Here is a 15,639-nt window from a genome sequence, read left to right as displayed (position 1 = left end):
TAAAACAGGAAGAAAATTCTGACATATGCTACAACATGGATGAATCTTGAGAAAATGCTAAGCAAATTAAGCCAGTCATAGAAAGACAAGTACTTCATGAATTCAACTTACATGACATACCTCGAACAGTCAAAATTCAGACAGAAAGTAGAATGGTGGTTACCAGGGGCTGGTAGGGAGAGGGGAATTGAAAGTTGTTGTTTAATGGGTGCAGAATTTCAGTTTTACAAGAGGAAGAGAGTTCTGGAGATGGGTTTCACAACAATGTGATGTACTAAACACTATTAAACTATACACTCAAAAATGGTTAAAGCGGTAAATATCATGTTATATCTCTTTTACCACTACTTAAATAAAGCAACTTCATTTTTGGGCAAAATTTGAGCAATGAACTACAGGTCAATCATGCTTAAAATACACAACTATCAAGCCTGAGAAAGGAAAAAAAAATACATGGCTAAACAAACCAGACTGTGTTAAAACCCACTTCCAAAGCTTTCTTGCAGATTTATTTTCCCTTCCAAAAAACTCATATGTTAGAACTATATACCAAACTCAGGAACAAAGAACAAACACTTTGACTTTTCAATGAGAAATAACGTAGCACACTATTATTAGTCACAAAATCCACTTACAGTACATAACCGCCAATTTCTTCATTATGTTTTAGTTGAAGGGGAGACCACAGTAAAAACACGTATACAGAAGTATTGCAAAATTGATTTCTAAAAGAAATGAAAATATTCGGCCAGATGCTTCTTACCAATATGGATTTGCAGACACCTGCAACAGCCTGACAGGCTGCAGATGTGGGAAAGTCAATGGGCAGATTGGGAAGACCCAAAATGGTAACCAAAGGCAAGAGTCCTTTCTGATTCACAAATTCCTGGCAGTGGTCATCGGTTGTATTGTTGCTCAGAATAGATTCCACAAATTTCATCTAGGTAATAAAAATTAAAAAAAAAAGTTAGAGCCTGACACTTGGAACTAAAATGCCAGCTTGGAATTAGGACAGGGGTAACCTTATAGTCATGAAATCAGTATTTTCTAGAATATCAAAACCTCAGGTAAGCAGTAATAGGTATATGAAATGACCCCTAAACATCCAGAAAATAAGGAATTACAACTTCTTCCCAATGTATCTTTTCAGCCACACCTAAAGTCACATAATCTGAGAAGCACAGAGAGGTTAAATGACTTGCTCAGGGCCACACCATGAATTAGTGGCAGAATCAGGTCTAATTTCTTAATTTGCTCATTTAGTGATTCTTAAAGATAATGTGTTGCCTCTCCCCTAGAAGCAAACATCACGGATACTTTTCTTCAAATGTGCTCATAATGCAAATGAAACCTAGAACTCTGGAAGTGATTCAGACTAAACAGAGCATTTTGTAAGGGTAAGAAAGTAAAATACGGGAAACAAACACACAGGCAAAAGAGAAACCATCTCTGGAAGTCTGGAAGTGCTTACTGGGCTAGAACAAATGCTAAATGGGCTTCCCCTTATAGGTAAATAACTCTGGGAAAATTCAAACTCTTCCTTTTTTCCTGTGAGACACACAGAAGTTAAAAGAAAACACCACATTATTATTATTATTATTATTATTGGTAAAAGAGAAGTTAATGGGAAAAAATGGCAAGTAACGGGAAAAAAATATGCTGGGATGCACTCAAAGAACATAATACTGGACTGGTCTAACAAAGCCCATTCTCCTCCTGTTTGGATTCCAAAGGGGAATGAACAGAAAATTGGGAATATTAAAAAAGGAACTGTTAGCTAATTTTTGGCAAATCACACAGAACAAGGTTTATACATCTTTTCCCGCTGCTCTCTGCACTTGAAGGGCCCCAGTGAAAATAAACACAAGTCATCAGACTATTTGGTAACCCCACACATTTTCCAGAAGAGCACACACCTTTACTCAGATTGCCCTACCATTAATCTTACCACATTAAGGATGTAATCCATGAGGGGAATAGGAATACGTTCCTCTGTACCAACAACCCTGTTAAGGGAGAAAAGAGTGAGTTTCACAGAAATTCACAATACCAATGCAAGAGAACAAAGCGAAGAAAAGGAAACCGTGAAATTCTAGTCCTTTCTCTCAGTTAGACTTATAGCCTTTAGTATATAGCACAGAAAAAAAAAAAAGAAGGAAAAAGAAAAGAGCTGAAATCAATTCTGAAGGTAGCTTTCCTAGCCTGAGTAGGTTGAGAGCACAAAAGGAAAAACCAAGCTTTCACAAACTCAGCACTTATACATATCTCAAAAGAAATTATTCTATTTTAGGCAAACTATTATAGGAGGAATTCATCAGTATGAAAATACTAAAAATAAGCATGTTCAATTAAGAGACTATTTAAATATTTGCTTGAAGAAAGGAGCTAGGCAAAGAAACAAATACATAAACATCTTACCGTGTTCTTGCATCAGATTTAATGTTATAGAGAGCAGGAAATGGAATTTAATTTTGGTCAAGATTCCATGCTTAGATTGGTAAACCATTCAGAAAAGTCAAAGTTGGTCAAAGATGAAGGCAACACCCAAGGTCTCCTTCTCTAACAACCTTTTCCTGAACTACCCCAAAATTGTGATCAGGTCCTTCTGCTTCAGATGCTTCAATGATGCATTGAAGATAAGAAGGCTGCAATAATGCCATAGCTGCAGAAAATGCAGCCTTTAGACCAATGGCTACACCTTGGCTTTTGTAAGAAATAAACAGAGGGAAAAACCCCACAAAGTATATTGAAATGAAACAAAATCTACCTAAAAGATAAACCCTAGAAAAGGACAAAACTTGAGTTGAATAAGAACATTTTAGATATAGGCCCTTGGGAGAAATTTGGGAGAAAAGGGCAGAGATAGAAGAAGGGAGAGGTAGGGGGAGAAGGCAGAAAAATTGGCAAAAAATAATTTCGTCTCTGAGCAAGATAAAATGTGAACAAAGATTTGCCAGGCATGGGGATATGTGGCAGCAAAACAGAGACTAGGCAATAGGCAAAGAGAGTGGAGAGGCATGACGAATGGCTTTAGAGCTAAAATATCTCGAGCTAGGGCTTGGGTAGGATGTTGTGAACATGCTCAATGAAGAATCTGGGGAAGAACTTTGTACAAAGGGAGGACCTATACATAAGCCAGGAGTGAAATGATTCCATGGGAAGATTGCAAACCCTTCCCTGACTGTAAACTTCCTCCGCAGAACCACTGCCACATTCCCTGCTACTTACACCAATTATCCGCCCCAGCTTGACTGCACTTCCTTGGGAAGAACTCAAGAGATCCATCTCTACAGCTAAGAAGTACAGGTATGGCTCTAAGCCCAGGGAGATACCTGCCCCTTTGCAGAAGCCAAATATAATGGTAAAGACTCAAAGCACCATCATGAAATGTACTTTCTTCATTTGCTAGATGGAAGTTGGAGGGAACAAGAGAGAAAACAAACCAACAGTGGTTCTTAAACTCCAGGAATGAACTTGTTCAGTAACCACTTTTCTCCCCACCCTCATCTTTTTGGCTTCTAGGCTCAGGGCATCATATAGGAATAGTAAAAATGATCAACTTTCTTCAGTAGAAATCCCCCTACCACTGGTTTTAAGAAAAGTCATTCTAATCCTAACCTGATATGAAACTTTGACCCATAGCATCTTTGAAACAATGAAAGACTGCATTTCCATGAAGAATGAAACAAATTTATCTTAACTGTCAAATTAAAAACTGCCGCCTCGCCGCCTTCTCCAAAACAGACACACATTCCCAAACTTAATTTTAACTCTAGTCACTTTTACATGGGTATTTATGATGTTGGAGCCCTTAATCAGATGTGGAGGAGAAGGATTCCAATTGAGTGTCATAGTACACGGGTACAGGACAACAGATCTCATGTTTTGGGGTTTTTCGGGGGTGGGGTGGAGTGGGGGGAGGAAAATCAGGTCTCTCTTACCACTCCTGAGGAGACACAGCTGCCTTTGGCAAAAGAGCCCTCCCAGTGGGCCACAATTCAGGGAACAACTGCTTCTCTGCATTTGATGCCTTTAAAGCCCAGACAGTTGCTATTCAAGTTCCAAAGACCACATGGATATATATAACCCATTTCTTTCAAGTTGTTCAGGGTAGGTGGTTAAGTTAGGCAAAATAAATGGAATCAATCACAAAAATAAACCATGGTGCCCCAACTGAAAACCTTGGTTACTTACTGGCAAGTATATTCACCCCCAGCAATATCAGTTTTGCTGAGCTCAAACAATTCAGAAGGCAGAAGAAAGAGGCCAAAAGCCAAGTATTTAGAACTACTTGTGGTGAATGCCTTTGAATGTACAACAGAACTCCATGTATTTGGGGTAGACTGTAATGCCTAAGTTTCCTTATTGCAGATTTGTAGCACAAAACCACGTGTCTCAAGATCAAATACAATCAATCATTTTACTCAATGCTAGCTGCTGATTTTGGGGACAAAACCAAGGGAGAAGAACACTGTCTTAGTCTGGAAAAAAAAACAAACTCAAAACTTCGTCAACAGGTGAGTGGATAAATGCTGTAGTATATTCATACAGTGGAATACTATTCAGCAACAAAAACAACATACTGATAGACACAACATGGATGAATCTCAAAAATACGCTATGCAACAAAAGCCAGAAACAAGAAAGTACATACATTAGATATGATATACATATAAGACTCCGTTTATTCTATTTATACGATGTTCCAGAACAGGCAAACTTATTCTATGAATGACAGAAATAAGATAGGTAGCTGCCCCATTTTAGGGTAGGGAAATAGGAAACTTAAAATCTGTACCATTTACTGTATAGGAATTATACCTCAATTAAAATTAATGGAAAAAATTACTCATGCGTGTATTTAAGGCATTGGAAAACAGATGTGGGCATGGGAGACCAGAATTTGTTCGGGAGTCCCATTGAAGAATTTTGCGTTGGGTGGGGGAAGGATACAAACAAGACTTTTGGGGAGAGGGGTGGCACACACTGCAAATTTTTCAAAGCCACTTTCCCATATTGGCAGAAAGTACATAGCAACTCCCACCATAACAACTACCTGGGATAAGGAGATAAAAGAATTTTACCTATAATAGGTAGTGGCTTTCAAAATGTAGGTTGAGTTTAGATAGTCTTTTGTGTTCCCTTCCAGCCCTAATAATCCACGTAATGACCCAATTGAAGCTTGTGAAGGTGGCAGAAGTGGAAAAGTACATGTGTCAATATTTGTGAGATTCTTAGATATGTTATGTGAATGAGGTGCTGATGAACACCCAGACCATGCAGAAGAACATCAATACCATGGAACAGCAACTATTAGAGTCCTTTGCAGCTTAGAAGCTACATATGACTAATACTACGATACAGTATTAATGTTGTGGGTCTAGATTTTAACTATTTCTTCATTCTTGTTCATGTTTCATTAGGCCCAGATCTCTTGGCATTTAAGACTCAGGGACTCCTTAATCTAATACTCTTGATTCATTTTATCAACTCAATAAATAAACAGTTATTAACTGATTACCTACTATAAACAAAGTGATCGGGATACACTGTTGAATGAGACATTGTTCCTGCCTTGGAGAACTATATAGATTAGTGGGGGAAACCATTAGAATATATAAATGATTTTTAACAAAACTGTTGGGAGAACACAAAAGATCAACTTCCTATTTAGAGGTTAAAAAAAGTTCTTTTAAGAATAAGACATTTGGGCTTCCCTGGTGGCGCAGTGGTTGAGAATCTGCCTGCCAATACAGGGGACATGGGTTCGAGCCCTGGTCTGGGAAGATCCCACATGCCGCGGGGCAACTAGGCCCGTGGGCCACAACTACTGAGCCTGCGCATCTGGGGCCTGTGCCCCGCAACAAGAGAGGCTGCGACAGTGAGAGGCCTGTGCACCGCGATGAAGAGTGGCCCCCGCTTGCTGCAACTAGAGAAAGCCCTCGCACAGAAACGAAGACCCAACACACCCAAAAATAATAAATAAATAAACTTAAAAAAAAAAAACAAGAATAAGACATTTGAGCTGGACTTGTAGGAATTTGGTAGATGGAAAAGAAGGAGATAGATAATTTGGGGATGGGGGATAAATATGAATAGAATATACAGTGACTCATGATATTCCAAGAAAAGCATGCAGAGTGAAGACATTATGAGGGCTTGAGAAAATGTCAATTTACCAAGGCAGCTTAAAATCTGGGCATGTTAGACAAAAGGTATTAAGAAATCCAGGTAGAAAAGTTATATGCAGATGAATGTACACAGCTTGACTCAAAACCACCACCATTACTAACATTCAAGAAATCCATCCCTAGTTTGTAGCCAGGAACAGGAATCCTATACCAGCAGGACGGCTGACAATCAAGGATGTGGCAAAAAAGCACTAAGATTCCGACTCTTTTGCAAATAAAGTCCTGCTTTCTTTTAGGGTACCCTCCTTTTCCAGAAAGAGAACATTTTTTGTGTGTGCGCGTGTAAACATTTTATTGACACACAACATACAAGCAAAAGGTGCACAAACTTAAGTGAACAGCTTGACAGTTTTATACAAATTGAACTCACTATGTTACTACCAGCACTCTAAAACACCTCCTCTCAGAAAGACAACATTTTAATCAAAACAGAAGATGGTGCTAGATGAAGGCAGGGTTGCCTTCTCAGACAATGAAAATATATCTGCCCAAGAAAGCAACATACTTAAAACGTAATGCCTCCCCTCCAAAAAATTCACACCAACAGGCTCATTACTTTCTAGAGTTCCAAGAGGGAATACCTGTTTTGGATTCTAGACCTTCGCTCCTGCTGTCTACTCCACCATAATCTTCTCTTAAGTCCCAAGCCACCCTTTGAGATGAGCTCAAACCCATTCAAATCCACACCTAAATAAAATGCTCATGCTTTTCTCAGAACTACTTCTATATATACACCAAAAGAGCACTTATTAAAGAATGCATGACTGTCCAGAGGGATCATGCCCATTTCGAGCATGAAGGTGATTAAGAGTTACAGCTACAGCAGTTGCTTTTCATCCCTTGCATGCGAACACTGTAAGCTCGAAGAACCAGGTCTACCAGCAGTCTTTAAGCTCACCCCCCCATCCCCATCTCACCATCCAGGTAATCAATTTTCATGTAGAACAAACCTCAAATAAATAGAAGGAAAATCTATTGTGCCTAGTTACAATCATATAGTACATTCCAAAGCCTTCTGATGTATCTGGAATGAACAGATGAAATAAACAAAAACAGAGACCAACCAACAACAAATCCCTGTAACTCTTAAGAACTTCTTAGGAGATAGGCTTCAAAAGTGCAATGTGTTTAATGTATGCTCACTTATGGAAAACAATCAAGCAGTCAATGACATGGAATACCAAATCAACAAAGGGAAATCCTCTGAAGAAGGCCTTTTAATTTGATATACTGAATTCTGATTGAATTTCATGAACAGCGTTTAAAAAAGAAAGCTTGCTAAAGCAACCAAAACAAACACCAAAGCACAAACGACACACAAGGGTCAAAGAAAGATAAATTACAGACATTTAGGGCCGGAAGAACCTTATAACTGGATCTAATCCAACTCCCTCATTTTTACAGATGAAAACAACATGCTCAAGATCACAAGGCTAGAGAACCTGTCTTGTGAACACTTACTGCTGATTAGGCTCAGTTTCATTCTGCTGGGTAGAATTAAAGCTCTGCATGGCCTGTACTTCCTCTTCCTCCTCATCCTCACTAGAGGCCTCTTCTGCAGCATGATTAGATCTTGGGGGAGGAGCAGTGGCAGTGCCATCTGCCTTCTGGATTGATGGCTTCTGACAGATGTATTTAGGGTCTCTTCCAAGGTTACAGATTTCTTCAAGTAACTGAAAGGCAAAGGAAACAAGATTACTTATTAGTAATTAAGGAATGGGGAGATGACTAACATTTTTGGAGCACTTTCTATGTGCTATATACAGAAGTGCCAAAACACTTTATATACACTATTCCTGGAATATAGTCATTAATTTCATTTTACAAACAAGGAAACTGAAGTTCTGTGAAGTTAAATAACTTCTTCAGGGTCACACGGCTGTTAAGTGACTGACTGATTGATGTGACCCCATGTTCTAATTCACCAACCACCAGTAACTCATTTACCAGTTTCAACAATCCTAAGAGGCAACCGGCAGGGCTAGTAAATGTGGAAAAAAAAAAACCCCAAAACAAAAACCAAGCAACAAAGATTAGAAAGGGTAATATGCTTTTACAAACAGAAGCTAAGCCTTGGCAACTTCTTAATATCCTGTATAAGAAAGCAATACTTAAGTGACTTTTTTGGGGGGTGGGGTAAAGGACCAACCCAAGGACTTGGAGAAAATGAGGCAGAATAATCCTCTTATAGGCACAGTCTAAGAATCCAAATGACCTCCAGTAGGTCTTGCCTTTTCCTAAAAACTCCCACTTCACTGCTCTCTCATGCCCATGGTCACAGCCGTATCACTTCCCACCTTGATGATCGCAGTCGTTGCATCTGTTTTGAGGGTTGGCTGATGTCTCATGAGCTCATCAACAGCACTCCCGAGGTTGGAGGCAGTATCCCCTTAAAGTCAAAAATGGAATTGTTAGAAAGACTGAAGAAAATAGAGCTTGGGCTATTTTTTTTTTTTTTTTTTTTTTTGGTGCCAATATAAGGAGGAAAGAAGAAACTGAACTGGTTGTTGTGATTTTCTAATGCCATGCTTTCTCAAATGAATTCACACCAACCTCTGCAACCAAATCACTGGGGAGGAGGAAAGAAATTTATCAGTCTAGTAAACACATTTTAAAGTAACCATGTATGCTACATTCTACCGTAGTAATCTCTACTGTCAAGGTCTGAACTAGTATTGTAGGGTGAAGAGAGAACGAGAAACGAAAGAACCATAAACCATTAACCCTGACTGCCCCGGTAAAGAATGGTAGTGGCTAAAATGCTACAGTGGTGACAAAGCACATTTTTGAAAACTGGATTCTTTCTGGAACCCCTCCTTCTTGCTACACCTCAATGATCTGGTCTCAAATACACTGTTAATACACTATTAATTTGTGACTATCTTAGGGACTTGGATATTAGAACAGAAGATTACCAGGATCTCCTGTTGCTGAAGACTAGATGGTGGACCTGAAAATCTACTGCTGGTTTTCTAATACCTATTTCTCACCAGCATTGTAACAGTACATTTAACAGTGAACTGTTGAGAAGCATGGAAATATTATAAGCAGAGGTTAAGGATGAAGTATTCTTTTCTCCCTGCAATAGACTATATGGTGATAATTCCCATTAAGCTTAGCACACCTAGCCAGACACATGATGAAGTGAGGTCAAGGAAGGGTTTCCTTGCCAACTGGTGGCTTGATAATCACCTAACTCTTGGCACAACAGCCAACCAATTATTTATTTAAAGGCAAATCCTTACTTACCTAGAGGATCGGAACTCCTCCTCCTCCGCATGGCTGGGAGGTAATCTGGAGACAGAAGAACTTTGAAGAGACGTTCAAAAGGCTGACACTGTACAAATGACTGAAGACCTCGGGCATTCAAGCAGAGTGCACTGAATACATTTGGGAGGGAGCCAAGGACTTCACGGGTAGCAGGAACCTAGAGAGAAAATAAAGTGAGCTTGAAGACATCTGAAAGAGTCCAGGTACAAAGTTAGGAAACTTTGGCCAGGGGTACTACACAGAGAGATCAAACGGATCTTGATGACCAGGTCCAAAGGTTTCTTTCTTTTTTAAAAACTTTTAATTTTACATTGGAGTATAGTTGATTAACAGTGTTGTGATAGTTTGCAGGTGTACAGCAAAGTGATTCAGTTATACATATACATGTATCTATTCTTTTTCAAATTCTTTTCCCATTTAGGTTGTTACAGAATATTGAGCAGCGTTCCCTGTGTTATACAGTAGGCCCTTATTGGTTATCCATTTTAAATACAGCAGTGTGTACATGTCAATCCCACACTCCCTAACTATCCCTTCCCCACACCCTCCAATAATTTCAATACTACACGTAGAAAACAAAAGATAGGATTTTCATGCCATAAGACTGCTTTTCAAGTGTGTGTGTGTATATGTCTGTATATTTTATGGAAAGGGGTATGCATGGAACATTCTTTACAGATCAGCAGAAAGGTCTCACGTCTTTGATCAGCAGTGCATGCAGCATGACATCTGTCAATCCATTGTCCTGGAGTGAGGAGAGCAATGATGGTTCTTGAAATACAAACACAGTCACCACTTCAGTAGCTAAAAAAAGGATGAAAGATATAAGAAACTGAGAGATTCTTCACAGGTATTAAAAGCAAAACTTCAAAGGCTCAAACAAAACAAAATAACAAAAAAAACAAACCCAGAGCTCAATGTACAACAATTTAATCGCGTGCATGAGCTTAGTAAAAGTACTAATATTGCCCATCAGAGATTGATCACCATTAGGAATTTAGTGACTACTCTTCAAGATTTTTATGGGGCAATGTATAGGCATGACAGTTATAGTTAGTAATATTGTAATGAGTAGTGAAAATATGCTAAGAGAGTAGATTTCAGGTGCTCTCATCACACAAAAAAGGGAAACTATGTGAGGAGATAATGCTTGACTGTAGAAATCATTTCACTATGTATATCAGATTATGTTGTACACCTTAAATATATAAAATTTAAGAAAAAATATATAAATAAAACCTGAAAATTTCAAGATTTTTATGAGCATATTTTGATAAGAATGAGGTTAACTTGTTTTTTCAATTGTAATATGCACCATATAATCTCCTTTATCTTTCCCACGTCACTACAACTCATTCAATTTGAATGGCTGCATACTGTTCTACTAAATACATGTACCACCATGCATATAAACCAGTCCATAATGGTGAGAATTGATAAACCTAAAAATATACCCTTTTTTGTCTGCTTAAGCAGGAAAAAATGTAAGATGGCAGTGTGTGTTTGCTGGGTTAAAGTGAATGTAAACTTACTGATGAAAATGGACAAAATGTCTTCTAAAAAGCCCTTTCAGCAATTTAAAAATACCATCAGCAATGTTAAGAATCCTTGGGTAGGGACTTCCCTGGTGGTGCAGTGGTTTAGAATCCGCCTGCCAATGCAGGGGACACGGGTTCGATCCCTGGTCCGGGAAGATCCCACATGCCGCGGAAAAAAAAGAGTCCTTGCGTATTAATCTGACCAATTTTTGACAGTATATAGAAACGTGCCTTAAGACTACCATTAATGCAAATATGGCAAAAAGAATATGGAAAAAACTCTATGCAAGAGAAGACAGTACAGCATTAATGCATTCATTAAAAAGTAAACAAAAGAGAAACTAGAAAAAACAGAAGAAAGTAGAATTTAGTGAAATTGCAAGCAAAATGCACAAATAATTAAAACCAATAACCAGCCCTCTGAAAAGACTGAAAAAGCTTACAAACTTAAGGGAAATCTAATAAAGAGAGCAATATATATTAGCAATGAAAAAAAGAGATTTAACTGGATTCAGAACAAATAAAATTTTACAAACTGCGTGTTAACAATGAAGTGCAATGCTTTTGTAAGAAAATGTCATAAAAATCGACTATCAAGAAATGATAGCAAAGCAGACTAGACCATTACAAGAATTTTTAAAAAATACTGCCAAGTAACAGAAAGGAACCAAGCCAACAATTTTAGATGTGAGTGTTATTAAACCTTCTAGGAGCAATTAAAACAAGGCTTCCTAACTCATTTAATGAGATTTTTAAAAGTTTCATTTTAAAACCTGACAAGGAAGGCACATGCACATACAATATCCATAAACCATGTATAAAACAAACTCATAATTGCTGATGCCTGAGATCTAAAAGAAACCAGAGGATTTTCAGTTCATGATGGTCAACAGAGCACCTCTCATCAAATGCTATTGAAATGGCAGATATATGACAATTACTGGGACCAACAGTTGTCAACGGCCTTTGGTATTTCTGATGAGCTATAAACTTATGGAAAATTTAAGTCCTTTTTTTTGGGTTTCTATTGGTGTATGATAGACCCTTCAATAGACTTCCATTCGTACAAATGTCTAAATTCTAAGGAGCTATTAAAATTGAGTATTCATAAACTAAAATTAGTGTTCTATTAGAGGTTACTAAGACATCAAGTCTGTTATTTTAAGGAGGTCTAACTATTTAATATAATGCTATGTCATAATGCTACTGTGCAACGGGGACAGTTTAAGCCCTCTTTTAAAATTAATAGATGATTAAGAATTCGAATGAACACACTAAAACCAATTAGTTCCAGATGGAACCAAGCAACTAACTCCTAAAAGAAACAACTCTTAAAAAATTTATGATTAAAATCAAATTCTAGGGCTTCCCTGGTGGCGCAGTGGTTGAGAGTCCGCCTGCCAATGCAGGGGACGCGGGTTCGTGCCCCGGTCTGGGAGGATCCCACATGCCGCGGAGCGGCTGGGCCCGTTAGCCATGGCCACTGAGCCTGCGCGTCCGGAACCTGTGCTCCGCAACGGGAGAGGCCGCAGCAGTGAGAGGCCCGCGTACCGCAAAAAAAAAAAAAAAAAAAAAAAATTCTAGAAACCACAAAACCCATAAAACAGCAATAATCTAAGACAAAGGGTCTCTGAAAAATAAGGTAATAGTTGGCGATCAAAAACATTTGTAAGGAATTAAAGATTTGACAATGCAATAGGCATCTTGAAAGATTATAAAGAAATTCTCTCAGAAAGTAAGTGACATGAGATCAATATGGTAGTCTAATTAGCTAAACCATAGGGTTTCCAGGAGAGAACATGTAAGTTAAAAGGAACCAAAGGAATTTCCCTGAAGCAGGAAAAAATATTTAGATTTTTAAAAGAGCCTAACCAAGTGCTATGAGGGAACAATGAAAAGAAATAGAACTAAATACATCCTGGTAGGGCTTCCCTATTGGCGCAGTGGTTAATAATGGACAAAAAATGGACAAAATGTCTTCTAAAAAGCCCTTTCAGCAATTTAAAAATACCATCAGCAATGTTAAGAGTCCTTGGGTAGGGACTTCCCTGGTGGTGCAGTGGTTTAGAATCCGCCTGCCAATGCAGGGGACACGGGTTGCATCCCTGGCCTGGGAAGACCCCACATGCCGCGGAGCAACTAAGCCCGTGTGCCACAGCTACTGAAGCCTGCGTACCACAACGAAGAGAAGCTCCCGCTCGCTGCAACTAGAGAAAGCCTGAACACAGCAATGAAGACCCAACACAGCCAACCACCGCCCCCCCCGCCAAAAAAACCACAAAAAACAAAAAAATAAGTAAATTTATAAAATAAATGAATACATCTTGGTAAAGTTTGTGAACTTCAAGGGTAAAGAGAAAATGAAGTTACCTACAAAGGAACAAGAACCAGTTTAACAACATGGTTATTTACAATATGTAACATAAGACAGTGGAGAAACGTCCACAAACTTCTTAAAGGAAGTATAACACCCTAAAGATTACCCAAAGAGGTACTCTAACAAAATTAAAAAATGCATTGAAGAGAGGGAAAGCCAAGGGTTACTAAAAAGAAAACAAAGAGAATGCTGAAAAAGAAGTGACGTTAAGGCAAGCTAATGGTCTTATTTTGTCCATTTTGGCAGAGGATTTTAAAAGTTTAGATGTCGATAAAACAATATAAGGATAGCAATTACAAAAAAGAGGAGTAAGAAAATTAAGATTCAGAATATGAAAAAAGCACCAAGAATTTAGAGCCTCAGGCTTTTGTCCTGCAGATAATTTACCTAACCAAGTGACCTTGGTTTTCAAGACTGTTTAGGGTACTTGGAATAGGACATAAAAGCACAGGGACATACCTTTGTTGAGTAGAAAATCCAGTAAAAAGGGGATTTCATTTATATTATGGATGGCAATCACACGTGATAGAGCCTGCTGGAGAGTTGCTGCTTTCCACCCCTTGACTGCGTCACTCTTGATAAAGGATGGGACTTAAGAGTCAACTCAACTTGAGAGCTGACTGTAGTCATTTTGGCACTGGAGAACACACTTCAATAATGGTTATGTCCATTTTCCATGTTTATAGATTCCTGGGTGGTAGCTAATGGCCTCACTATTTCTGGTCAATGGGCTCAAAGTAATTATCCCATTCAGGATCATGCCCTATGGGGCCTTCCACATTGGGGATATATTACTGCTCATACTTTGCATATTACAATTGAAGTTTCGTGTCTCAACTCATGCTAAGGCCACCAAAGAAGAAGTTCATTTTAATGCCACAGCTGACTAACTTGCTCACACTTTTTAAATAAGCTCAGATATTACTACCTGTCCTTGGTTCAGTGGGTCCATGAGATGTCCAGTCACCGCAGTCCCCAGACCCTTAAATATGGGCTAAACACCATGGCATCCCCATGACACTGGCCTTAGCCCAAACTATGGCCTCTCATTGTGATCTTTGTGTCCTGTCCTGTCATTGGCATTATGGCCAATGGAAATCCATACCAAGGAATGAACACCCCTTCTCTGACTGGCAAATTCATTTTGTTAAGCCACTGCCTCAATATGCTGGCGCAAATTGCTATGCCCTCAACAAAGATTGATTGTTAAGACAGGCCTGATCTTGGTTTATCCTTCCTGTCATGCTACTGCTAACAATAGTATTATTATAGGCCTCACAAAATGTTAGTTCCCTTTGGGCTTCCTGGTAACACTGACTCTGATGAGGGTACATATTTTACTGCTCATTCAGTCTGGACATGGGCTGTAAAAACAAGGCATCACTTGAGCTTCCAATCTGTCTTACTGTTGGCAGACAGCAGGCTAACAGAGAAACATAATGGCCTACTCAAGGATGCTCTCTTAAATTTACAAAATGGACAATGGTCTCCTAAATGGGTCTCTCTTTTGCCCACTTTATTCTGAACTCTTAACCTTTTAATTCATAGGGCATCCTAATTAAACGCAATGAGGACCTCTCCATTCCCTTTTCTGGCCACAAAAGGGGATATTCCCCATATATGAATCTATGATCCCAAAGAAAATCCCCCCTCACTTAAAGACCCCTTCCCTTTTTGATCCTGGTGCAATATATAGACTGGCACTTACACAGAGAGTGGATAATAGACTGGGATTCACTGGAAATTGAGGGCCCTCACACTCCCAAACAGACTATTCTGTATGCCACGAGAAAGGTCTCTGCCAAAGACCTTGCCCAATATATTGGGTTGGCAAAAAAGTTCGTTCAGTTTTTCTTCCGTTAAGATGGCTCTAGTAGCTTAGCTGTCTTTAACTTAATTCGAAACAATTTTGTTAGACTGTATTGTGACAGCTGTCCTATCAGCATGCATTAAAAAAAAACCTTATCAAAATTGGTGAATTTTTGTGTAGCCATTTTAATATTGAAGATGGGAGGGAAAAAAAGCAATGTTTTCGGCATATTATGCTTTATTATTTCAAGAAAGGTAAAAACGCAACTGAAATGCAAAAAAAGATTTGTGCAGTTTACGGAGAAGGTGCCGTGACTGATGAACGTGTCAAAAGTGGTTTGCAAAGTTTCATGCTGGAGATTTCTCGCTGAAGAATGTTCTATGGTCGGGTAGACCAGTTGAAGTTGATAGAGATCAAATCGAGACATTAATTGAGAACAATCAATGTTATACC

General features: G+C 38.8%; 1 protein-coding gene across 12 annotated transcripts in view; it reads right to left on the bottom strand.

Annotated features, from left to right (window-relative positions):
• The window catches only part of HUWE1 (HECT, UBA and WWE domain containing E3 ubiquitin protein ligase 1), a 143,359-nt gene that overhangs the window by 66,751 nt on the left and 60,969 nt on the right, over positions 1 to 15,639 (bottom strand). For all 12 annotated transcript variants that reach the window (XM_067723113.1, XM_067723112.1, XM_067723123.1 and 9 more), the window contains 6 exons: positions 10,159 to 10,265; positions 9,441 to 9,618; positions 8,489 to 8,580; positions 7,653 to 7,864; positions 1,949 to 2,006; positions 764 to 940 (listed from right to left, as the gene is read on the bottom strand). In XM_067723113.1, the coding sequence (XP_067579214.1) occupies positions 764 to 940; positions 1,949 to 2,006; positions 7,653 to 7,864; positions 8,489 to 8,580; positions 9,441 to 9,618; positions 10,159 to 10,265 (824 nt within the window). The remainder of the gene's footprint in view (positions 1 to 763; positions 941 to 1,948; positions 2,007 to 7,652; positions 7,865 to 8,488; positions 8,581 to 9,440; positions 9,619 to 10,158; positions 10,266 to 15,639) is intronic.

Source organism: Pseudorca crassidens, chromosome X (genome assembly GCF_039906515.1).
Source record: "Pseudorca crassidens isolate mPseCra1 chromosome X, mPseCra1.hap1, whole genome shotgun sequence".
Taxonomy (NCBI): Eukaryota; Metazoa; Chordata; class Mammalia; order Artiodactyla; family Delphinidae; genus Pseudorca; species Pseudorca crassidens.
The sequence above is the reverse complement of the archived record's forward strand: the minus strand, read 5'-3'. Positions and strand labels throughout refer to the sequence as shown.